The sequence below is a fragment of the Oncorhynchus kisutch genome, linkage group LG7 (assembly GCF_002021735.2).
Source record: "Oncorhynchus kisutch isolate 150728-3 linkage group LG7, Okis_V2, whole genome shotgun sequence".
Lineage (NCBI taxonomy): Eukaryota > Metazoa > Chordata > Actinopteri > Salmoniformes > Salmonidae > Oncorhynchus > Oncorhynchus kisutch.
Genome location: NC_034180.2, coordinates 34,519,188 through 34,545,038, shown reverse-complemented (window position 1 = coordinate 34,545,038; position 25,851 = coordinate 34,519,188). Strand labels below are relative to the sequence as shown.

The window sequence follows — 25,851 nt, the reverse complement described above, 5'->3', positions numbered from 1 at the left end:
ATTCTGTCGACATACTCGAGTCATGGTTCATTCGGATCAAATTATCAAGAGAGCGTAGAGTGAAGGGCAGAGCCTGTTGCGCACCGCACATCACACCGCACATCACCCACCTTGAATCTGAGCAGAAGCTATTTAACCATAAACGTAATTGTTTAAAACCTGGATGTTTTATGCCATTTTATGGTTGTCTTACCTTGTTTCAAAGTAGCCTAACCAAAATATGACCATAGAAATGTTGAGAAAATGATTTTATAAACACTTAATATGCCATTGAAACCAGCATTTTTCTCAAGTTCTGTTGGTTTTCAAATCAACTTTATTTTATTGTCCAGCAGCCAAAGGCATAATCCTAGTGATGTTAGTAACCCTGCCTGGTTGATGCATCTTTAGATCTCCCCTCTCTCTTCATTTTGTACTGATATTTTAATCTATGTCACATGAAAGCGCTCATGCATGTGGTACACTTCTGAGAACAGTGTTTTCCCACTAACTGCATTTTGGTACATTCGCATGTAACTTAAAGCCACGTGAGCATTGCTGAGCTTATAATATGAAGTAATAAAACCTTATCAACGGTCTAATCGGTTGCATCAGCCTCATTACTTAAAAATAATTAAAACATGTAATCTGCTGTGGTTGTATGAATTTTGCATCTGTCGTCCCAGAACTGTCAAGTGACTTGAGCTTTTGAACAAGTGGTAAAAAAAAATATAAAGTCAAGCTCTGTGAGCTATTGAACAATCAGCCTTTTGAGCTAGTTTCTCCCAGCTTACGTAAGTGGATCAGTAAGTATCCATGGCTGTAACTCTCTCCAGGTGGGCAAGGTGAGCAGCCTGATCTGGCTGGATAACTTTGGGGCTTTTCTCCCTAGGGTTCCCTGGCTCTATGGAGATCACCTGGACCACATTCAATGAGACGGAGGAGAGCACCGTGGAGTACGGCCTGTGGGGCGGACGGCTGTTTGAGCTGACAGCCAAGGGCAAAGCTACTCTGTTTGTGGATGGAGGATCAGAGGGGAGGAAGATGTACATCCACAGGGTCACTCTCACTGATCTGAGACCTGCCTCTGCTTATGGTAGGTTTTCATGTTAATAGAACTAGCATGATGTATTTAGGATATGTCTGTTGCCTGTCACATTCAGTCTGTGGCCTGTCATCATCATAGTATTTATAGGGGAGTGATGTCTTCCCTGTGTTGACTGCAGTGTACCACTGTGGCAGTGAGGCTGGCTGGAGTGATGTATTCTCCTTTACTGCTCTGAATGAGAGCACTAGCTGGAGTCCCAGGTTTGCCGTCTATGGGGACATGGGCAATGAGAACCCTCAGTCTCTGGCCAGACTGCAAAAAGAGACCCAGGTCGGGATGTATGATGTCATCCTACACGTTGGTAAGTGGTTAAACTCCCAACTGATTGCCTTAAGTGAATAACCTTATCAATGTTGACAATTGTTGATCCTAACTACATAATAACTTGAATCACAGTGGTATAACATTGTGTTTTACTTTTGGTGTAAGATGGAGCACACTTTGGAGAGGTGATGCATGACCAATATATGGTTTTGTGTTTTCTAGGGGACTTTGCATATGACATGCATGAGGTAAAATATCTACATATTTTTGTTTCCTGCACATACACACGTTACAACATCCATCACTGGTCAGCTGGTAGAATGATACACATACCATTTATGTTAAGGACTTTTTCATGAGATTTTCATGAAGTTAAACTATGGGCATAAGGGGGCACACTCAAAGTTTATGGTACCCTCAGGGTAAGATATGAAAGTGGATTATGTCAGCATGAGGCTAGACCTCTTAAGCCCATCTGGGTGTCTGGCTAGATCCATGATGACAGATGAGATAGAGCTACTCTAACCCTGCTCAGTCTTATCCCTAGTGTCCCATTACTATTCATCAGCAGATCATGCCTGGGCCATGGTTAAGACACGCTGCTGTAATGAGCTGCATAGCTGTGAAATGCCTTAATCCTGTGCTGAAAGACTGGAATTAGGGGCATAACACTGAAGTAACCCATGAAGTACAACAGCAGGGCTCTTTTCAGCCGAGACAACTAGCTAATGTAGAAGAGGCCATGTTTTCCCCAAACTGAACTGGCCAGTCTCACAGTGCCCTTCATAAATACTATGACATCTATTAATCACCAATGGCATACATCAGCTGCTGCTGTTTCCCTAAAATTAAATAGCAATGTTGGTTATGTTGTTCCTTTCATACTTTTCTCAAATATGGAGAAAAATGCTGGACATTATGAGCAGACAACCATAAAAATTAATTGCCGCAATTCATGCTGAGTTTGAGTTGGAATGTCGAACTCTGTTCCGCGGCTTCCTTGATATTATAAATAGAAATTCTTTCTGAAAGCTCATTAAGGGCAATGGCAACTGAAAATCAGAAGATTACCATGCCATCCACCACAGTGTGTTCATAAGCTCAATTGCCACCATTAGAATAGTTGTGAAATCAATGGTTCTAGTTTCATTGGGGTTTTGTTTGGTATGCAAATGGAACATTCCTGAAGCTGTCTGGAAAATTGATTTACAGTACTTTGGCTTTAGATCGTTTAATGTGCTTTTTACTTGTATCCTGTCAGCCTTATTATATCAGGTTTAATTACCACTGAAACGGTTTGTTATGCTGTGGTAATTGACTAAATCTAATTGTTTCAGGACAACGGCAGGATTGGAGATGAGTTCATGCGTCAGATCCAGTCCATAGCTGCCTACGTGCCCTATATGACCTGTCCTGGGAACCACGAGGCTGAATAGTGAGTAGGACCTTATCATGACCCCCTTTTACTTATTTACTTACTCCTCTCTCTCTCTCCCTCTCTTGCTCTCTGCTTGTCTGTCATGAGTAGAACCTTATGACCCCCTTTAATTATTTACTTCTCTCTGTTTCTCTTTCACACCCACGCACATGCACACACACACATGCACCAGTCATTTAGTGTTAAACTGATGATTAAAACTGACAGTGTTATGAACAGTTTCTACTCTTCATAAACAGTGAGTCAACATGGTAGCAGTCGGCTTATTTTCTGCTCACCATTAGCCAATGTTTTCTGCTCCTGGTACATATTTTGGTGCATTCTGTACAGGTCACATCTAATCAATGCTATTATTAAATGGTTTGGGAAAAATACTCGGTACATGCTGTATTTCATATTGGTGAGACAGACTGCCAGACCTCCCCAGACTTGATATCCATAATGTGCTACTGTACTGTACTGTGAGGCAAGGGTAGAAGCTCCGAAAAACAACTTTTTGGTCAGAGTGGAGCAACCATAGCTTTTCCACTATAGAAAACACTTTGGTCAACTCCGCTGTGCCATTAGAACAGATGGGAACTATTTCTTCTTCTAAGGTCTGGAGGTGTTTCAAGAACCACCGATAACTAAACAAGTAAACCTTGTCCAAAATAAACACTGACTGAGACATCAGTTTCCTATCTTGCATCTAGGCCAACAGAAACTACTGACAGAAACTCACTGAAATGTTGTTTTTGTTTATTTACTACACAATGACTCGCAGACAAAGTCTACTGGTCTGTAATGTTATTTCTGTGCAGCTCAGAAAACAACAGGCTACTGTATATTATTGACCAAGTTTAGTTTAAATACTCCACTCTCATCATGCTCAGTACAACCCTGTCCTTGATGGACAATCTTGTTGCCCCCTGGTTATTGGGGTGAATACCAGAGCTTTAGTCCTGGGGATCTTAGTCTAGGCTATCAGCTCAGTGAGAGGGCTGCACTAAAAGGCCAGGGATTTACAGGCTCAGCCATTTAGTGTCATATCCTGTACCGTGTGTGCGTGTCTGTTTCAAAAACAATTGTAGTTGTCACGTGCTTCGTAAACAACAGGTGTAGACTAACAGTGAAATGCTTACTTACAGGCCCTTCCCAACAATGCAGAGAGAAAGATAATACAGTACCAGTCGAAAGGTTGGACACACCTACTCATTACAGGGTTTTTCTTCATTGTAGAATAATAGTGAAGACATCAAAACTATGAATTAACACATGGAATCATGTCGTGACCAAAAGTGTTAAACAAATCTAAATATATTTTATATTTGAGATTCTTCAATGTAGCCACCCTTTGCCTTGATGAGAGCTTTGCACACTCTTGGCATTCTCTCAACCAGCTTCATGAGGTTCACCTTCATTCACCTGGAATGCATTTCAATTAACAGGTGTGCCTTGTTAAATAGTGGAATTTCTTTCCTTAAAGAATTTGAGTCAATCAGTTGTCTTGTGACAAGATAGGGGTGGTATACAGAAAATAGCCCTATTTGGTAAAATAGCAAGTTCATATTAGTGCAAGAACAGCTAAAATAAGCAAAGATAAATGACTGTCCATCATTACTTGAAGATATGAAGGTCAGTCAATTTGGAAAGTTGAAAGTTTCTTCAAGTGCAGTCGCAAGAACCATCAAGCGCTATGATAAAACTGGTTCTCATGAGGACCGCCACAGGAAAGGAAGACCCAGAGTTACCTCTGCTGCAGAGGATAAGTTCATTAGAGTTACCAGTGCAAATAAATGCTTCACAGAGTTCATGTAACAGACACATCTCAACATCAATTGTTCAGAGGAGACTGCGTGAATCAGGCCTTCATGATCGAATTGCTGCAAAGAAACCACTACTAAAAGACACCAATAATAAGAAGAGACTTGCTTAGGCCAAGAAGCATGAGTAATGGACATTAGACCAGTGGATATCTGTCCTTTGGTCTGATGAGTTCAAATTTTAGGTTTTTGGTTCCAACCGCTGTGTTTTTGTGAGACGCCGAGTAGGTGAACGGATGATCTCCGCATGTGTGGTTCAAACCATGAAGCATGGAGGAGGAGGTGTGATGGTATGGGGGTGCTTTTCTGGTGACACTTTAATTTATTTAGAATTATAGGCACAATTAACCAGCATGGCTACCACAGCATTCTGCAGCGATACGCCATCCCATCTGGTTTGCGCTTAGTGGGACTATCATTTGTTTTTCAACAGGACAATGACCCAACACACCTCCAGGCTTTGTAAGGGCTATTTTGCCGAGAATAAGAGTGATCGAGTGCTGCATCAGATGACCTGGCCTCCAGAATCACCTGACCTCAACCCAATTCAGATGGTTTGGGATAAGTTGGACCACAGAGTGAAGGAAAAGCAGCCAACAAGTGCTCAGCATATATGGGAACTCCTTCAAGACTGTTGGAAAAGCATTCCAGGTGAAGCTGGTTGAGAGAATGCCAAGACTGTGTGAAGCTGTCATCAAGGCAAAGGGTGGCTACTTTGAAGAATCTCAAATATAAAATATACTTTGATTTGTTTAACACTTTTTTGGTTACTACATCATTCCGCATGTGTTATGTCATAGTTATGATGTCTTTACTATTATTCTACAATGTAGAAAATAGAAAACTAAAGAAAAACCCTTGAATGAGAAGGTGTGTCCAAACTTTTGACTGGTACTGTATATATGTATGTACTGTGTCTGTGTGACATGATGAATAAATACACAGTGAATAGCGAATAACAATGACGAGTCAAAATAACATGGCTATATACAGGAAGTACCCGTACAGAGTCGATGTGCAGACAATGTGCTTTCAGGTGTGAGTGTGTTAGCATGAGGAAGTGATTGAATGTTAAACATCTACATTAATCATGCATCATAATGATTATGCTTCTTGTATCCCCAGGCCAGGCCTGGTCTCCTCTTCCCTGGTGGAATGTGCCTAGTCTGCCTACTGCCTGGCCTAATTTAAGGAGCTGCTAACAGTAGCCTGTTTTTCTTGGCCTTGTCACATGACATCAGAACCTGATATCAAAAAGCAGTACCCTCGAACCTTGGATAACATAGCCTAAAGCCTACCGTCCCCCTCAATCAGATACACTGTTTTATTCAGTGGTGCTTGTCAGAACCAATCAAATTATTTAGATATTGAAAGTGCGTGGGCTACGGAGATAAACAAAATGGTGCAGTTTCAGGCCATGTTGAGGAAAGTGATGCTGGCGATGGGGGTGTGTGCTAGTGGGTTTGGACAGTGTGTGATGTAGATGATGTTTGTATGATGTTGTCGTTTGTATGTGTATGTTTTATTGTTTAGATAAAAAGTATATAATATTTAAGAACCAAGATTTTCAGCAGTTGCTTCTGCTTTTTATTTATATCTTCTTAACCCAGTAAAAGCAGGGGTGAAAGTAGATTTTTATTCCCTGTACGGGATCGACTAAGCACGTGCACACACTTGTTTTTATGGGCCTAATCATAGAATTTCATATAGAATCTCTGTGGGCCTCATAGTAAAGATTTGTCATTTAACTTAACAAAAATGTATTGCCTTTTTAATGTGGCATAAACACAACCATTCAGGGTGTTTTCATCTGATTGTCAAATAATCAAAGGCTCATGTAGGGTACCTGCGCACGTTCTCACACTCACAAATGAATTCCAGCTATTTGCACCTGCCATTTGATGAATGTAAAGTACATTTCAATGATTATCATTATGCCTACATTTTTTGACTGAATTGATGAGTCTACTGCTGTCTGTGTGCGTCAGTCTCGGGCCATTCATCCCTGCCTTGGAAAAACGTCAGTGTTCTCCTCGAACCACACAGCGTTGGAGTGTTCACTGTATACCACCCGCTTTCAAGGGATTTTGCTCATTTTTCATGCAGCTGACATCAAGATAAATCTTTTAAAAGCCTACAGTTTTCTTTACATTTTAATTCTTGTAATAGGCTCAGATTTTGTCGGTACACCGTACCCCCAATATTTATTTTGCCAGGACTCCGTATGGGACCGTACTGGTTTACTTTCACCCCTGATAAAAGCAATTGAGCCGGGCTGACCACGAGTCCTCAGCATTCCAGCTGCATGAGGCCAGCATGTCCACATTAGATGCTAAGGCCCCAGTCAAGAGCGCCTTTGTTCCCCCGCACAATCTATAGTTCAATGGCCCATCTGAGGCAATAGGAAGTGACTGTTGCCATTTCAAACAATGAGCCATGACGTGAATTGATGTTCAGACAGCAATTGTTCCTTTAAGGTTTCAAAAAGCCAGGATTAGGTTGGCATCTTGTAGCTCAGACTCATCAGTGAAATGAAAGGGCTGATCTTATTTGTTAGTATGTGTGGTTTCTAAACAGTTTACTTGCAGGGGAAAGTCCTGTTGATTAGGATTATGAATCAGTCCATCCACGTTGCATTTGACAAGGTTTAAGGTGGATCATTTCCCTTAAAATTTGTATCATGATATTATTTTAGGGGAAAATAAATCACACAAGGGAAACAGCCTTTCTAGTTACAAACTATGACTGATTGTATTTGTCACATGCGCCGAATACAACAGGTGTAGACCTTACAGGGAAATGCTTACTTACAAGCCCTTAACCAACGATGCGGTTAAGAAAATCCCTAAAAAAGTAAGAGATAATAATAACAAATAATTAAAGAGCAGCAGTAAATAACGATAAGCGGGGCTATATACAGGGGGTACCGGTACAGAGTCAATGTGCACCGGTGTCGAGGTAATTATGTACATGTAGGTAGAGCTATTAAAGTGACTGCATAGATAATAACAGAGTAGAAGCAGTGTAGAAGAGGGTGGGGGCAATGCGGGGACACAATGTAAATGAATGACACAAATAAGCATTTTCAATTGAGCTGATCAGTTTTTCCACTGTGTAGAGGAGAAAAAAACTTCTGAGCGGCTGTTTTAGGAAGTTGTAATGATTCCCCTTTAGACAAGCACATATATCATTCAGTATACCAAAACAAGTCCATATATTATTGGACCAAATAGAAGTGCTTTTATTACCCCTGTTCTATTTTCATTGTCCAGGGTCTCTTAAAATGTATATTGTTTTATGTATGAGGTAAGAGGTGTCCGCCCATAAGGAGACCTTGCGTCTCGTGTCCATCCAACAAACAGTCAGCTGCTTCCCTGCCTAGCCACCACAAGATGGGGGAATTAACCCATGACTGTGCTCCAGACTAAGTAGCTTTGACTCAGACATGCTGCTGCTCACAGCGTCGCCCAGTTCTGCATACGGCGGGACAACACTGTGGCTTCCTTTCTCAACCACCCAGAATGGTTTGGGATTAAGTATGTTACAGCATGAAAAGGATTATGTCAGAATCTCTGTTGCAAATGGTGGACTGGTCAATTGTAACAGACCGTTCAATTATTGAGTTATTATCGTACCTTTGAATTTGACCATGTAATCTTGACCCCAAGGTCGACTTATCCCATTAACTAGAGATTCTCTATGATCCTGATCTTTCCTTTAAATCTCTGACCAGAACTGTCTCTGGTTACCTAACTTTGCATTAACCCTGTCATCTGACCTCCAGCATCCATACTCACTCAGGTGGGCCGCTCTGTCCCTGTCTGCCTCTTATATAAGCCAGGAGAGCTATCAGACCCCCCCCCATCACTTCACCACATACCTTACTGGGTTGTTTCACCAATTCGGTGCCTTTTGAGAAGTGTAAGTTGGTTTTAAAAAAACTTTGGATTTCACCTAATTTTAATGTCCTGTCATAAAGAGCATATATTCAACTTAATAAAAAACATGTTTTCCCATCTAAAGAGGTTAAATTTTAAAAAAGGACTATAGTAAGTGCCTATTAAGTGACAAATAAAGTAGCGTGGTTGACCGTAACAGGGTTGACGATTTCATCTTAAATCAGCCATAAATCCCCATGTGTGCAACCAGGGATGGGCATTTTAATGCAAGTTTCACAAAAAAAAATGAAATTGTTAAAAAATTTCTAGCCTGTTTTTGGGTAACAGGGTTAATGCGTTATGCTTGACCCACTCAGTTTTCCACCACAAAACACCAGTAAATTGCCCAAAAAGTAATATGCTTTTACACTGTGATTTGACTACATATTCAATGTTTATTTTTATTTAAACGAGAGTTCAGTTCACGTGAAAGGGTTGACCTTAAAATGAGGGACAGATGTAAATGAATCACAAGAAATAAATAATCATCTTCAGAAATGACTTTGTCAAAGCATCAAAGTAGCAAGGGCTTTACAATGGTGAAAATAGGGAGAAATGCTGGGGTTAAGTGGGTTAAAATCTTCCTAGAAGTTAGTGTTGACGGAGGGAAATAAAAAACACTTTAGCAAGTCTTTATTCATAAAAAAATTAACTAATTTATTTTATTCTCCATGCAGTCTATATTAAAGGGCACTTTATTTAATATACTTTAACAGGCTTTTAAAATGAAATATTGGTGCACAATTTCTACTTAAAATATCAAAGGGATGCAAAAGACAGTCATTTTGTGGAATGACTCTACTGCTTCAACTGGAAGGAAGATTGGCTCCCAGTTTTATATGTGAAATTCAAATCTGTAAACCCCTAAAGACAGCTAGCTCTTGGCTTGGCCTGCCGTCGTTAGTGAACGTCTTCCTAGAAAGGCTTTTCCTTTCTGCATGCCGCTTGTTAACACAGGTTTGGCCCAGTGAAATATTTAGGAAATGGCACGTGTTTGGGTGGGTGGATAGCACGCCTGCGACTGGTGCTCTCCAATGCACAAGTCTCGGTTTGGGTCTCATTAGGGGAACCGGTTCGGTCTGTGTGTGTCCGGATCTGGTGGTTCTGGCACTATAATATTGATAAATGACCAGCGGTAGAGGTGGTGGCGTTGTAGGAAATACCGTCTGGTCGTATCCTGTCCTGTCTCTAGAGGTGACCACTTACAGACCTTGGCTGTAGCAGTGGACTAGTGTAATAAATGGCTGTATTCCATGCAGGTTTAAAGCAGATACTTTACTTCTGTAGTCAAAGCTGGCTAGATAGGTCATCTCCATGAGGAATGTGACTCAAAGCTATTGTGAGTGTGGGAGAGGTAACGACCACGATTGGCTAGCAACTACAAAAAATGGCAGTGTCATTGTGTAATGAATCTTTCTGTAGTATGTATTCTGAATAGCTGTCTAAGATTAGCCTTGTTTATGTCACAAAGTGCAAAGTAACAGGTTCTAAGATCTGGGTTGAGCAGGTGGTGTGAAAGACCAGACAATGGGGTTGTTTGATTCCAGTTTAACTTTGTCAATGCATAGTTTTACAAACAATACACTTTAGGTTTCCAATATACATCAAGTTCAATTTATTTAAGTTCAGATTCAAGTCATTTAGCCAAATAAATTATCCACTTTTTGTTCAAACCAATGCAAAGTAATAATTTCAGTCAATTACACAAACCTAATTATTTTATTTTATTTTACCTTTATTTAACTAGGCAAGTCAGTTAAGAACAAATTCTTATTTTCAATGACGGCCTAGGAACAGTGGGTTAACTGCCTTGTTCAGGGGCAGAACGACAGATTTGTACCTTGTCAGCTGGGTATTTGAACTTGTAACTTTTTTTGGCTACTAGTCCAACGCTCTAACCACTAGGCTACCCTGAAAGCGACCCAGTCCCAAGGCAGGTGTCCTGTGGGCCGGCTGCCTGGAAGCAAAATAAGAGTTTTTTTTTACGGGAAAACAATCAACCAATGCCAGCTTGGTGAAAATTACAACCAATTCGTCACACCTGTGACATTTACGAGTACTGACAAGGGAACCACATGATGCTAGAACTAAGGTTTCTGGCACTAAATATCTCACCTGAGGTATTTAAGGCACCTAGATGGAACACTAAAGTCCATGCATCTCATTAGCCGAACCCATTCTGTTTTCACAGCAACTTTTCCAACTACAGGAACCGCTTCAGCATGCCAGGACAGACTGAGAGTCTATGGTACAGGTAAGGGAGCATCTACCACACACACACTTACCCTCTACTGTATAGAAGTGGTCATTGATGAAAGTAAACTCACCCCCAAATGATTTGGCCAAAGAGAGGGGAGCTCTATCTAGCATCCCCTTTGGAACACTTTGGTTCAGTCTGAGTGAAGGGGCTGACGGCACAAAGGAGCCATACATCCGATCTGTGGCAGGCTCATAACACACATGCCATTCTCTGAGGCAGTAAGATAATACCTCCTAGACCACAGACCTGCCCCTCACTCCCCTGGCTCAGGCTAAAGAAGGGATGAGGCCCCTTCTTTCCAGCACCTGCACAGCATGCAGGACTGGGGTGATGACTGAGGAGACAGACATGTACATGAGGGACACAAATGTTGCTAAGGATCCGCAAAAGACTATGGCCACGCCGACCCGCAATCCACTGCGACCCCCCTTGATGAGCTCAGATTCTTTGTCCCCCACCCCGATTAAAAGTTGCCCATCCCTGCACTAAATCTTGTCCAATTTAGCTGTGAGCTAGCCACATACAGAATGGCTCTCTCCTGGTCCCCCACTCTGCCAGGCACCGTGCAATCATAGGGCTCTCACGGTCACTACCCACATCCCTTCCATTGGAAAACAAGATAGCTAGTAATGTTTTGAGAGATTGTACCGTAAAATAGCAGTGATGACACAGCACTATTTTCTTTGTTTGTGCAATGTATCAAAAGGTAAAATGCATGCCATGTAGCCTATTACATAATGCAAGTTAGTTACATTTTCATCCTTCACACGATCCTTTGCAAATGTTCCTTTGGGGAAAGTCTTTCACTATAGACTAAGTATGTGTCCTTATCAGTAGTTTGTTTACTTTGGATGGTCAAGGCTTTTGATTGTTTGTATGTTCTGTCCACAGCTGGAATGTAGGATCAGCCCATATCATTTCTCTCTCCACTGAGATCTACTTCTTTCTTGATTATGGTGTGGACCTCATCTTCAAGCAGTATGAGTGGCTTAAAAAGGACCTTGAGGTAAAGTACTTAATTTACAGTCCCAATATTAGTGAAGCCATTTGTCGCATCTCTGGACAACTGAACCTGGCAGTGACAGTAATGCCCTTTTTAGTAGCATTTCTTGAGTAATAAACTTTGCTGTCCTAAACAGTACAAACACACACATGTGCGTGCACACACACAGCGATGTGACTCCTTCTCTTGTCTGATCCTCTCTCAGGAGGCCAACAAGCCAGAGAACCGAGCAGAGCGCCCCTGGATCATCACTATGGGACACAGACCCATGTACTGCTCTAACAACGACAAAGATGACTGCACCCAGTTTGAGAGTTATGTATGTACGGCACAAAACACCTCACTGATTAGAGAGAGGGGTGGATGATTATACCCTCTGTATTAGTTGTGATATTTAATAGTGTTCTTGGATGTAAGAATTAATTCATGTACAATTTGCTTTCAGCAAGTGAACTTCCACAGCAACTAGTGTTAATATGCACAGGGGTTTTAGTCTCTGACCAAATCTGAGTAACTAGCTGACTGGCCAAACATCCCCTGTACTGATCATAAGTGAAGTTTTACAAGCAGAAGTAACTCCCTGCTCCCCATCAGTGCAACTATTTACTCATTACATGTTGATTGCTGTTATTTTCTGACCAAGTAGGCTCTATCACTCTGTTAATATGCTTTATAACACTTGGCCCTGATTTACTTGACATGGCATTGACAGATATGTAAAGAACAGCTAGGCTGTATCCCAGAGAACTATTCTATGTTAAATACAAGCATTTACAGGATTTGTTTTCTGCGCTGTTGCTGGAGACATTAGTTGCCGTGTCTGACTAAAACTGTCAACGTCTGGCTAGTGCAGACGTTAACAGGAGGCATCTGGCTAGTCCACATTAATCCCTGAAGCACAGTTTCCATTCAGACCTGTTGCATTCAGCACTTGGCATGGGTAAGGAGTGACATCCTGGCATGGACATGAGGGTGATATCTGATGACGTTTCTGATCCTAATCCCAGCATGCTCTGTCTGTCTCTGCTCTGTTTCAGGTCCGCCTCGGACGGAATGACACAAAACCGCCAGCGCCAGGTCTGGAGGATCTATTATATCTATACGGTATGGTCTCCATTTTACACAACAGAACTGTGCTCTAAAGTTGTTACCGTCACAAATCTGTCCTCTCAGACAGACTAACGTCCCAGCACTCGGCTTGAACAGAGTAATCCAGCAACTTTTCCTTTATTACAACAGCTGACCATTATCCAAATGTTTTTCAATGTTACATTTCTCTCGCTTGTTGGTTGTGTTTCTTGAGTGAAACCCTTATATTTAGTGCTCTTTGAATAGCAAACGTGAGTAAATAGGTAAAACGTGAGGTATGTTCTATGGGGTTCATTAATTAAAATGGTCATAATGCACCTTTTCATGGCTATATTGTATAATGCAATGGAAAGGCCTGAGGATCCCGCAGTTGCTCCTAGTCCTTTGTGTTGCTGTCAATAGTCTTTGTAGATAGGCTTGGGTGTTATCCAGATTTTCATACCGTTTCTGTACCATGCTGAAGTATACGGTATTACTGAATGTGCACCCAAGGGGTGCTATTTAAAAATGTATACAGTACCAGTCAAAAGTTTGGACACCTAAGGGTTTTTATTTATTTATCCTATTTTCTACATTGTAGAATAATAGTGAAGACATCAAAACTATGAAATAACACATATGGAATCATGTAGTAACCAAAAAATGTATTTGAGATTCTTGAAAGTAGCCACCCTTTGCCTTGATGACAGCTTCCCACACTCTTGGTATTCTCTCAACTAGCTTCATGAGGGAGTCACCTGGAATGCATTTAAATTAACAGGTGTGCCTTGTTAAAAGTTCATTTGTGGAATTTCTTTGAGACAATCAGTTGTTTTGTGACAAGGTAGGTTTGGTATACAGAAGATAGCCCTATTTGGTAAAAGACCAAGAACAGCTCAAATAAGCAAAGATAAATGACAGTCCATCATTACTTTAAAACATGGTCAGTCAATCCGGACAATTTCAAGAACTTTGAAAGTTTCTTCAAGTGCAGTCGTAAAAACCATCAATCTATGATAAAACTGGCTCTCATGACGACCGCCACAGGAGAGGAAGACCCAGAGTTACCTCTGCTGCAGAGATAAGTTCATTAGTTAGCTGCACCTCAACATGCAGCCCAAATAAATGCTTCACAGAGATCTAGTAAGAAACATCTCGACATCAACTGTTCAGTGACTCAGGCCTTCATGTTTGAATTGCTGCAAAGAAACCACTACTAAAGGACACCAATAAGAAGAGACTTTCTTGGGCAAAGAAACACAAGCAATGGAGATTAGACTGGTGGAAATCTGTCCTTTGGAGGTGTATTGGTGTGGGGGTGCTTTGCTGGTGACATTGTTTGTGATTTTAAATAGCATTCAAGGCACACTTAACCAGCATGAATAGCACAGCGATACGCCATCCCAACTGGTTTGCGCTTAATGGGACTATCATTTGTTTTTACACCGGACAATGACCCAACACGCCTCCAGGCTGTGTAATGGCTATTTGACCAAGGAGAGATGGAGTGTGCATCAGATGACCTGGCCTCCACAATCACCCAACCTCAACCCAATCTCAACCCAATTTAGATGGTTTGGGATGAGTTGGACCGCAGAGTGAAGGAAAAGCAGCCAACAAGTGCTCAGCATGTGTGGGAACTCCTTCAAGATTGTTGGAAAAGCATTCCAGGTGAATCTGGTTTAGAGAATGCCAGGAGTGTGCAAATCTGTCATCAGGGCAAAGCGTGGCTACTTTGAAGAATCTCAAATATAAAATATATTTTGATTTAACATTTTAGTTACTACATGATTCCATATGTAATATTTCATAGTAGAACAATAGTAAAGTCATCAAAACTATGTAGAAAAGAGTAAAACTAAAGAAACCCATGAATGAGTAGGTGTGTCCAAACTTTTGGCTGGTACTGTGTGTGTATTATTAGATAAGTATTCAACCCTGTGAGTCAATGCATGTTAGAATCACCGTTGGCAGTGATTGCTGCTGTGAATTGTTCTGGGCAAGTATCTAAGAGTTTTCCATACCTGGATTGTTCAACATTTGCTTTTTTTTATGCTTCATGCTCTGTCAAATTGGTTGTTGAAAAAATGGCACCGGAAGAAATGGCAGCAGTTTTACGGGCGGCAACCAATTGTGCTATGATGTGGTTTTTTTTCTCATTATTTGTAACTTATTTTGTACACAATGTTTCTGCCACCATATTTTACGATAAAAAAGAGCTTCTGGATATCAGGACAGCGATCACTCACCTCGGATTAGACAAAGATTTTGTCTTCAACAAGCAGGACACACAGGACATTCTCCGAACACCCGACAATGCCAACATCCCAGTTATTGGCAAGAGGAAGAGACGCAGGTACAGAGGGCACCGAGCGGGGTACCTCGTAAGGATCCGCAGAAGGCGAGTGGGAAAGCTGCCGTTACCGTCAGTATTACTCGCCAAAGTACAATCATTGGACAGTAAATTAGACGAGGTACGATCACGAATATCCTACCAACGGGTCATCAAAAACTGTAACATCTTATGTTTCACAGAATCGTGGCTGAATGATGACATGGCTATTCAGCTAGCGGGATATGCGGGATATGCGGGATATGAAATAAGTCTCTCACGGTTGCCGCCTGCTACCGACCCCCCTCAGCTCCCAGCTGTGCCCTGGACACCATTTGTGAATTGATCGCCCCCCATCTAGCTTCAGAGTTTGTTCTGTTAGGTGACCTAAACTGGGATATGCTTAACACCCCGCCAGTCCTACAATCTAAGCTAGATGCCCTCAATCTCACACAAATCATCAAGGAACCCACCAGGTACAACCCTAACTCTGTAAACAAGGGCACCCTCATAGACGTCATCCTGACCAACTGGCCCTCCAAATACACCTCCGCTGTCTTCAACCAGGATCTCAGCGATCACTGCCTCATTGCCTGTATCCGCTACGGAGCCGCAGTCAAACGACCACCCCTCATCACTGTCAAACGCTCCCTAAAACACTTCTGTGAGCAGGCCTTTCTAATCGACCTGGCCCGGGTATCCTGGAAGGACATTGACCTCATCCCGTCAGTTGAGGATGCCTGGTCATTCTTTAAAAGTAACTTCCTCACCATTTTAGATAAGCATGCTCCGTTCAAAAAATGCAGAACTAAGAACAGATACAGCCCTTGGTTCACCCCAGACCTGACTGCCCTCGACCAGCACAAAAACATCCTGTGGCGGACTGCAATAGCATCGAATAGTCCCCGTGATATGCAACTGTTCAGGGAAGTCCGGAACCAATACACGCAGTCAGTCAGGAAAGCTAAGGCCAGCTTCTTCAGGCAGAAGTTTGCATCATGTAGCTCCAACTCCAAAAAGTTCTGGGACACTGTGAAGTCCATGGAGAACAAGAGCACCTCCTCCCAGCTGCCCACTGCACTGAGGCTAGGTAACACGGTCACCACTGATAAATCCATGATTATCGAAAACTTCAATAAGCATTTCTCAACGGCTGGCCATGCCTTCCGCCTGGCTACTTCAACCTCGGCCAACAGCTCCGCCCCCCCCGCAGCTCCTCGCCCAAGCCTCTCCAGGTTCTCCTTTACCCAAATCCAGATAGCAGATGTTCTGAAAGAGCTGCAAAACCTGGACCCGTACAAATCAGCTGGGCTTGACAATCTGGACCCTCTATTTCTGAAACTATCTGCCACCATTGTCGCAACCCCTATTACCAGCCTGTTCAACCTCTCTTTCATCTCGTCTGAGATCCCCAAGGATTGGAAAGCTGCCGCAGTCATCCCCCTCTTCAAAGGGGGAGACACCCTGGACCCAAACTGTTACAGACCTATATCCATCCTGCCCTGCCTATCTAAGGTCTTCGAAAGCCAAGTCAACAAACAGGTCACTGACCATCTCGAATCCCACCGTACCTTCTCCGCTGTGCAATCTGGTTTCCGAGCCGGTCATGGGTGCACCTCAGCCACACTCAAGGTACTAAACGACATCATAACCGCCATCGATAAAAGACAGCACTGTGCAGCCGTCTTCATCGACCTCGCCAAGGCTTTCGACTCTGTCAATCACCATATTCTTATCGGCAGACTCAGTAGCCTCGGTTTTTCGGATGACTGCCTTGCCTGGTTCACCAATTACTTTGCAGACAGAGTTCAGTGTGTCAAATCGGAGGGCATGCTGTCCGGTCCTCTGGCAGTCTCTATGGGGGTGCCACAGGGTTCAATTCTCGGGCCGACTCTTTTCTCTGTGTATATCAATGATGTTGCTCTTGCTGCGGGCGATTCCCTGATCCACCTCTACGCAGACGACACCATTCTATATACTTTCGGCCAGTCTTTGGACACTGTGCTATCTAACCTCCAAACAAGCTTCAATGCCATACAACACTCCTTCCGTGGCCTCCAACTGCTCTTAAACGCTAGTAAAACCAAATGCATGCTTTTCAACCGGTCGCTGCCTGCACCTGCATGCCCGACTAGCATCACCACCCTGGATGGTTCCGACCTAGAATATGTGGACGTCTATAAGTACCTAGGTGTCTGGCTAGACTGCAAACTCTCCTTCCAGACTCATATCAAACATCTCCAATCGAAAATCAAATCAAGAGTCGGCTTTCTATTCCGCAACAAAGCCTCCTTCACTCAAGCCGCCAAGCTTACCCTAGTAAAACTGACTATCCTACCGATCCTCGACTTCGGCGATGTCATCTACAAAATGGCTTCCAACACTCTACTCAGCAAACTGGATGCAGTCTATCACAGTGCCATCCGTTTTGTCACTAAAGCACCTTATACTACCCACCACTGCGACTTGTATGCTCTAGTCGGCTGGCCCTCGCTACATATTCGTCGCCAGACCCACTGGCTCCAGGTCATCTACAAGTCTATGCTAGGTAAAGCTCCGCCTTATCTCAGCTCACTGGTCACGATGGCAACACCCATCCGTAGCACGCGCTCCAGCAGGTGTATCTCACTGATCATCCCTAAAGCCAACACCTCATTTGGCCGCCTTTCGTTCCAGTACTCTGCTGCCTGTGACTGGAACGAATTGCAAAAATCGCTGAAGTTGGAGACTTTTATCTCCCTCACCAACTTCAAACATCAGCTATCTGAGCAGCTAACCGATCGCTGCAGCTGTACATAGTCTATTGGTAAATAGCCCACCCTTTTCACCTACCTCATCCCCGTACTGTTTCTATTTATTTACTTTTCTGCTCTTCTGCACACCAATATCTCTACCTGTACATGACCATCTGATCTTTTATCACTCCAGTGTTAATCTGCAAAATTGTAATTATTTGCCTACCTCCTCATGCCTTTTGCACACATTGTATATAGACCCCCCCTTCGTTTTCTACTGTGTTATTGACTTGTTAATTGTTTACTCCATGTGTAACTCTTTGTTGTATGCTCACACTGCTATGCTTTATCTTGGCCAGGTCGCAGTTGCAAATGAGAACTTGTTCTCAACTAGCCTACCTGGTTAAATAAAGGTGAAATAAAAATAAAAAAATAAAATACTGCACCGGCTAGATAGAACAGCACACTCCGGTAACACGATGGGAGGGGGGGGGGCTCTTTGCATATTTGTAAACAACGGCTGGTGCACAAAATCTAAGGAAGTCTCAGGATTTTGCTCGCCTCAAGTAGAGTATCATTTGATCAACTGCAGACCAGACTATTTGCCAAGAGAGTTCTCATCTATACTTTTAGTGGCTGTTTATTTACCACCACAGACGGATGCTGGCACTAAGACCGCACTCAGTCAGCTGTTTTAAGGAAATAAGCAAACAGGAAACCACTCACCCAGAGGCAGTGCTCCTAGTGGCCGGAGACATTAATGCAGCGAAACTTAAATCAGTTCTACCTAATTTCTATCAGCATGTTAAATATGCAACAAGAGGGGAAAACATTCTAGATCATCTGTACTCCACACACAGAGACGCGTACAAAGCGCTCCCTCGCCCTCCATTTGGTCAATCTGACCATAATTCTATCCTCCTGATTCCTGCTTACAAGCTCAAATTAAAGCAGGAAGCACCAGTGACTCGGTCTATAAAAAAGTGGTCAGATGAAGCAGATGCTAAACTGCACAGACTGGAACATGTTCCGGGATTCTTCCGATGGCATTGAGGATTACACCACATCAGTCACTGGCTTTTTCAATAAGCGCATCGAGGACGTCGTCCCCACAGTGACTGTACGCACATAATCCAACCAGAAGCCATGGATTACAGGCAACATTCGCACTGAGCTAAAGGGTAGAACTGTCGCTTTCAAGGTGTGGGACTCTAACACGGAACACTTTTAAGAAATCTCACTATGCCCTCCAATGAACCATCAAACAGGAAAAACGTCAATACAGGACTAAGATTGAATCATACTACACCGGCTCCGACGCTCGTCTTATGTGGCAGGGCTTGCAAACCATTACAGATGACAAAGGGAAGCACAGCCGCGAACTGCCCAGTGACACGAGTCTACCAGACGAGCTAAATTACTTCTGTGCTCGCTTCGAGGCAAGCAACACTGAGGCATACATGAGAGCATCAGCTGTTCCGGACAGCTGTGTTATCACGCTCTCCGTTGCCGACGTGAGTAGACCTTTAAACAGGTCAACATTCACAAGTCTGCCGAGCCAGATGGATTACCAGGATTTGTGCTCCGGGCATGTGCTGACAAACTGGCAGGTGTCACTGACATTTTCAACATGTCCCTGATTGAGTTTGTAATACCAAAATGTTTCAAGCAGACCAACATAGTCCCTGTGCCCAAGAACACTAAGGCAACCTACCTAAATGGCTACCAACCCGTGGCACTCACGTCCGTAGCCATGAAGTGCTTTGAAAGGCTGGTAATTGCTCACATCTACACCATTATCCCAGAAACCATAGACCCACTCCAATTTGCATACCTCCCCAACAGATCCACAGATGATGCAATCTCTATTGCACTCCACACTGCCCTTTCCCACCTGGACAAAAGGAACACCTACGTGAGAATGCTGTTCAACACCATAGTACCCTCAAAACTCATCATTAAGCTAAGGATCCTGGGACTGAACACCTCCCTCTGCAACTGGATCCTGGACTTCCTGACGGGTAGCCCCCAGGTGGTGAGGGTAGGTAGCAACACATCTGCCACGCTGATCCTCAACACTGGAGCCCCTCAGGGGTGCGTGCTCTGTCCCTTCCTGTACTCCCTGTTCACCCACGATTGCGTTGCCAGGCACGACTCCAACACCATCATTAAGTTTGCAGACGACACAACAGTGGTAGGCCTGATCACCGACAACAAGACAACCTATCCCTCAACTTAACCAAGACTAAGGAGATGATTGTGGACTACAGGAAAAGGAGAACCGAGCACGTCCCCATTATCATCGACGGGGTTGTAGTGGAGTAAGTTGAAAGCTTCAAGTTCCTTGGTGTCCACATCACCAACTAACTAGAACGGTCCAAATCAAATTTATTTATATAGCCCTTCGTACATCAGCTGATATGTCAAAGTGCTGTACAGAAACCCAGCCTAAAACCCCAAACAGCAAGCAATGCAGGTGTAGAAGCACGGTGGCTAGGAAAAACTCCCTAGAAAGGCCAAAACCTAGGAAGAAACCTAGAGAGGAACCAGGCTATGTGGGGTGGCCAGTCCTCTTCTGGCTGTGCCGGGTGGAGATTATAACAGAAGATGGCCAAGATGTTCAAATGTTCATAAATGACCAGCATGGTCGAATAATAATAAGGCAGAACAGTTGAAACTGGAGCAGCAGCATGGCCAGGTGGACTGGGGACAGCAAGGAGTCATGTCAGGTAGTCCTGGGGCATGGTCCTAGGGCTCAGGTCCTCCGAGAGAGAGAAAGAAAGAGAGAAGGAGAGAATTAGCGAACGCACACTTAGATTCACACAGGACACCGAATAGGACAGGAGAAGTACTCCAGATATAACAAACTGACCCTAGCCCCCCGACACATAAACTACTGCAGCATAAATACTGGAGGCTGAGACAGGAGGGGTCAGGAGACACTGTGGCCCCATCCGAGGACACCCCCGGACAGGGCCAAACAGGAAGGATATAACCCCACCCACTTTGCCAAAGCACAGCCCCCACACCACTAGAGGGATATCTTCAACCACCAACTTACCATCCTGAGACAAGGCTGAGTATAGCCCACAAAGATCTCCGCCACGGCACAACCCAAGGGGGGGGGGGGCGCCAACCCAGACAGGATGACCACAACAGTGAATCAACCCACTCAGGTGACGCACCCCCTCCAGGGACGGCACGAGAGAGCCCCAGTAAGCCAGTGACTCAGCCCCTGTAATAGGGTTAGAGGCAGAGAATCCCAGTGGAAAGAGGGGAACCGGCCAGGCAGAGACAGCAAGGGCGGTTCGTTGCGCCAGAGCCTTTCCGTTCACCTTCCCACTCCTGGGCCAGACTACACTCAATCATATGACCCACTGAAGAGATGAGTCTTCAGTAAAGACTTAAAGGTTGAGACCGAGTTTGCGTCTCTGACATGGGTAGGCAGACCGTTCCATAAAAATGGAGCTCTATAGGAGAAAGCCCTGCCTCCAGCTGTTTGCTTAGAAATTCTAGGGACAATTAGGAGGCCTGCGTCTTGTGACCGAAGCGTACGTGTAGGTATGTATGGCAGGACCAAATCAGAGAGATAGGTAGGAGCAAGCCCATGTAATGCTTTGTAGGTTAGCAGTAAAACCTTGAAATCAGCCCTTGCTTTGACAGGAAGCCAGTGTAGAGAGGCTAGCACTGGAGTAATATGATCAAATGTTTTGGTTCTAGTCAGGATTCTAGCAGCCGTATTTAGCACTAACTGAAGTTTATTTAGTGCTTTATCCGGGTAGCCGGAAAGTAGAGCATTGCAGTCGTCTAACCTAGAAGTGACAAAAGCATGGATAAATTTTTCTGCATCATTTTTGGACAGAAAGTTAGATTTTTGCAATGTTACGTAGATGGGAAAAAGCTGTCCTTGAAATGGTCTTGATATGTTCTTCAAAAGAGAGATCAGGGTCCAGAGTAACGCTGAGGTCCTTCACAGTTTTATTTGAGACGACTGTACAACCATTAAGATTAATTGTCAGATTCAACAGAAGATCTCTTTGTTTCTTGGGACCTAGAACAAGCATCTCTGTTTTGTCCGAGTTTAATAGTAGAACGTTTGCAGCCATCCACTTCCTTATGTCTGAAACACATGCTTCTAGCGAGGGCAATTTTGGGGCTTCACCATGTTTCATTGAAATGTACAGCTGTGTGTCATCCGCATAGCAGTGAAAGTTAACATTATGTTTTCGAATAACATCCCCAAGAGGTAAAATATATAGTGAAAACAATACTGGTCCTAAAACGGAACCTTGAGGAACACCGAAATTTACAGTTGATTTGTCAGAGGACAAAGCATTCACAGAGACAAACTGATATCTTTCCGACAGATAAGATCTAAACCAGGCCAGAACTTGTCCGTGTAGACCAATTTGGGTTTCCAATCTCTCCAAAAGAATGTGGTGATCAATGGTATCAAAAGCAGCACTAAGGTCTAGGAGCACGAGGACAGATGCAGAGCCTCGGTCTGATGCCATTAAAATGTCATTTACCACAATGTCCAAACACACCAAGACTGTTGTGAAGAGGGCACGTCAAAGCCTATTCCCCCTCAGGAAACTAAAAAGATTTGACATGGGTTCTCAGATCCTCAAAATGTTCCACAGCTGCACCATCGAGAGCATGGTTGTATCACTGCCTGGTATGGCAACTGCTCGGCCTCCGACAGCTAGGCACTACAGAGTGTAGTGCGTACGGCCCAGTACATCACTGGGGCTAAGCCTCTTGCCATCCAGGACCTCTACCCCAGGCAGTGTCAGAGGAAGGTCCTAAAAATTGTCAAAGACCCCAGCCAGCCCAGTCATAGACTGTTCGCTCTACTACCGCATGGCAAGCAGTACCAGAGCGCCAAGTCTAGGACCAAAAGGTTTCTCAACAGCTTCCCAAGCCATATGACTCCTGAACAGGTAATAAAATGGCTACCTGGACTATTTGCATTGTGTACCCCCCCCCCCCCCCAACCCCTCTTTTACGCTGCTGCTTCTCTCTGTTTATCATATATGCATGGTCACTCTAACAATACATTCATGTACATACTCCCTCAATTGGCCCGACTAACCGGTGCCCCTGCACATTGGCTACCCAGACTATCTGCATTGTGTCCTGCCACCCACCAACCCCTCTTTTACGCTACTGCTACTCTTTGTTTATCATATATGTGTAGTCACTTTAACCGTGCCTACATGTACATACTACCTCAATCAGCCTGACTAACTGGTGCCTGTATATTGCCACGCTACTTTTATTTTTCATTTCTTTACTTATCTATTGTTCACCTAATACCTTTTTTTTTTTACTTAAAAATGATCTTCACTGTCTTGGTGACTAACTCCAGTTTAGATTTGGCCTTGTTTTAGGTTATTTTCCTGCTGAAAGGTGAATTCATCTCCCCGTGTCTGGTGGAAACCTGGTTCAGTCTACTTTTCTTGTAGGATTTTTGCCTGGAACAACTCCCCAGTCCTTAACAATTACAAGCATACCCATAACATGATGCAGCCACCACTATGCTTGAACATATAGAGTGGTACTCGTAATGTATTGGATTTGCCCCAAACATAACAGTTTGTATTCAGGACAAAAAGGGAATTGCTTTGCCACTTTTTCTTTGCGGTACTACTTTAGTGCCTTGTTGTGACAAGGATGCATGTTTGAATAAAATTATTGATTCTATACAGGCTTCCTTTCACTCTGTCAATTAGGTTAGTTTTGTAGAGTAACTACAATGTTGATCCATCCTCAGTTTTCTCCTATCACAGCCATTAAAATCGAACTGTTTTAAAGTCACCCTTGACCTCAATGGTTTCCTTCCTCTCCGGCAACTGAATTAGGGAGGACTCCTGTATCTTTGTCGTGACTGGGTATATTGATGCACCATCCAAAGTAGAATTAATTGCTTCACCTTGCTTAAAAGTATATTCAATGTCTGTTTTTAAAATGTTTATCCATCTACAATGTTTCCTTTTTGGCGAGGCATTGGAAAACTTCAATGGTCTTTGTGGCTCAATCTATGTTTGAAATGTACTGCTTGACTGAAGGACCTTACAGATAATTATATGTATGGGGCACAGAGATGAGGTATTCATGTTATTGCACTCTCTTTGCAACTTACTGAATGTGACTTAAGTACATTTTTAATCCTGAATTGATTTAGGCTTGCCATAAGATAAGAGGTTGAATTATTATTGACTCAAGGCTTTTCATTTGACATTTGTGAACCTTTCTAAAAACGTAATTACACTTTGACATTATACAGACTGTGCACCTGCAATTTGATGAGTGGAAAGAGGCATCGGTTACAAAACACCTTAACATAATTCCACTGACATTATGGGATATTGTTAAAAAATAATAATAATAAAATAATTAATCTGGATGTAACACAACAAAATGTGGAATGTCAAGGCCGTGGTATTTGTATTTTTTTCAGTATTGAAAATCATGCCATATGTATATTGCCCAGGCTTATACTAGGTAAGTACTGCATCAAAATTGTCATATCAACTAATACGGCGTCTTTTTCCAGGAGTGGACCTAGAGCTGTGGGCCCATGAACACACATATGAGAGGTTGTGGCCTGTCTATGGCTACAAGGTCAGTTCCCATGTGAATAATCACTACATCACACACTCTCCATGTCATCAGTGTTTTGTCAGACTGAAGAGCCTTTAATGTTCCTCTTCCAGGTCTTCAATGGGAGCATCGAACAGCCTTATGTAAACCCCAAAGCCCCAGTACATATCATCACAGGCTCTGCTGTAAGTAGACCACTGCTTTGACCACTCCTTTTTCAGTCAATGGGGTGTGTGCTGTGGTGTATAAATACACATGAATAAATGCACACATGAGTTGGTCATCCCCATATCAGAGTGGTGTCAGGACCGCACCAGAGCCTCAGTCCTGTTCCAAATGTCAGATGCCTGAGAATGAGCTTTAGGGAGGCATGTGGCTCTCCAGAAACAACATGAACCTTTGACTGAAAACGGAACACTATAGACTATTAAAGGACTGTGAAGTAGCATACAGTGCTTAGTGAAAGTCTACACAGCCTTGCAGTTTTAATATTTTGCTCCCTAAAATTTCTGTCCGGATTTTTTCACTGATCTACACAACCACCGAAATAACAAGTCTTAATTGCAAAGGTCTTCACACCCCTTGCTGAGGTACATCTAAATACGTTTAGGAGAAAATATTTTCATACAAAATCATATTTGTTGAATGAGGTCTATCTGTTTGCAAAAGTAGTGCTTCTCATGATTTTAGTTCTTGTGTCTAAGTTCCCTTGGTTAGTGAATGTCTAACAATTCAACCGCAAAGCCACCAATGAGCTTTAAATGTCTGGGATACATTTTTAAACAGGAATAGATCAGGGGAGGATAAGAAATGATTCCAATAACTTTTTGGCCTAAATTTAAAACCTTCAGGTTTGGATTAAAAGGATCAGGCCCTTTTTTTCAGTTTTCACCTAAAATGACATACGCAAATCTAACTGCCTGTAACTCAGGACCTGAAGCAAGGATATGCATATTCTTGATACCATTTGAAAATAAATACTTTGAAGTTTGTGGAAATGTGAAAGTAATGTAGGAGAATAACACATTAGATCTGGTAAAGGATAGTACAAAGAGGGAAAAAAAACAAGCGTTTTTTTGTGTACCATCTTTGAAATGCAAGAGGCCATAATGTATTATTCCAGCCCCGGTGCCATTTAGATTTTGGCCACTAGATGGCAGCAATGTATGTGCAAAGTTTTAGACTTATCCAATGAACCATTGCATATCTGTTCATAATGTTGTATCAAGACTGCCCAAATGTGCCTAATTGGTTTATTAATACATTTTCAAATTCATAACTGTGCAGTCTTCTCAAACAATAGCATAGTATTCTTTCA

General features: G+C 43.0%; 1 protein-coding gene across 3 annotated transcripts in view; it reads left to right on the top strand.

Moving 5' to 3' along the window:
• Positions 1 to 25,851, top strand: part of LOC109894524 (acid phosphatase type 7) — a 29,312-nt gene that overhangs the window by 2,095 nt on the left and 1,366 nt on the right. For all 3 annotated transcript variants that reach the window (XM_020488079.2, XM_020488080.2, XM_031829001.1), the window contains 10 exons: positions 872 to 1,075; positions 1,206 to 1,388; positions 1,574 to 1,599; positions 2,689 to 2,786; positions 10,721 to 10,783; positions 11,681 to 11,795; positions 11,998 to 12,111; positions 12,830 to 12,896; positions 24,487 to 24,554; positions 24,647 to 24,718. In XM_020488079.2, the coding sequence (XP_020343668.1) occupies positions 872 to 1,075; positions 1,206 to 1,388; positions 1,574 to 1,599; positions 2,689 to 2,786; positions 10,721 to 10,783; positions 11,681 to 11,795; positions 11,998 to 12,111; positions 12,830 to 12,896; positions 24,487 to 24,554; positions 24,647 to 24,718 (1,010 nt within the window). The remainder of the gene's footprint in view (positions 1 to 871; positions 1,076 to 1,205; positions 1,389 to 1,573; positions 1,600 to 2,688; positions 2,787 to 10,720; positions 10,784 to 11,680; positions 11,796 to 11,997; positions 12,112 to 12,829; positions 12,897 to 24,486; positions 24,555 to 24,646; positions 24,719 to 25,851) is intronic.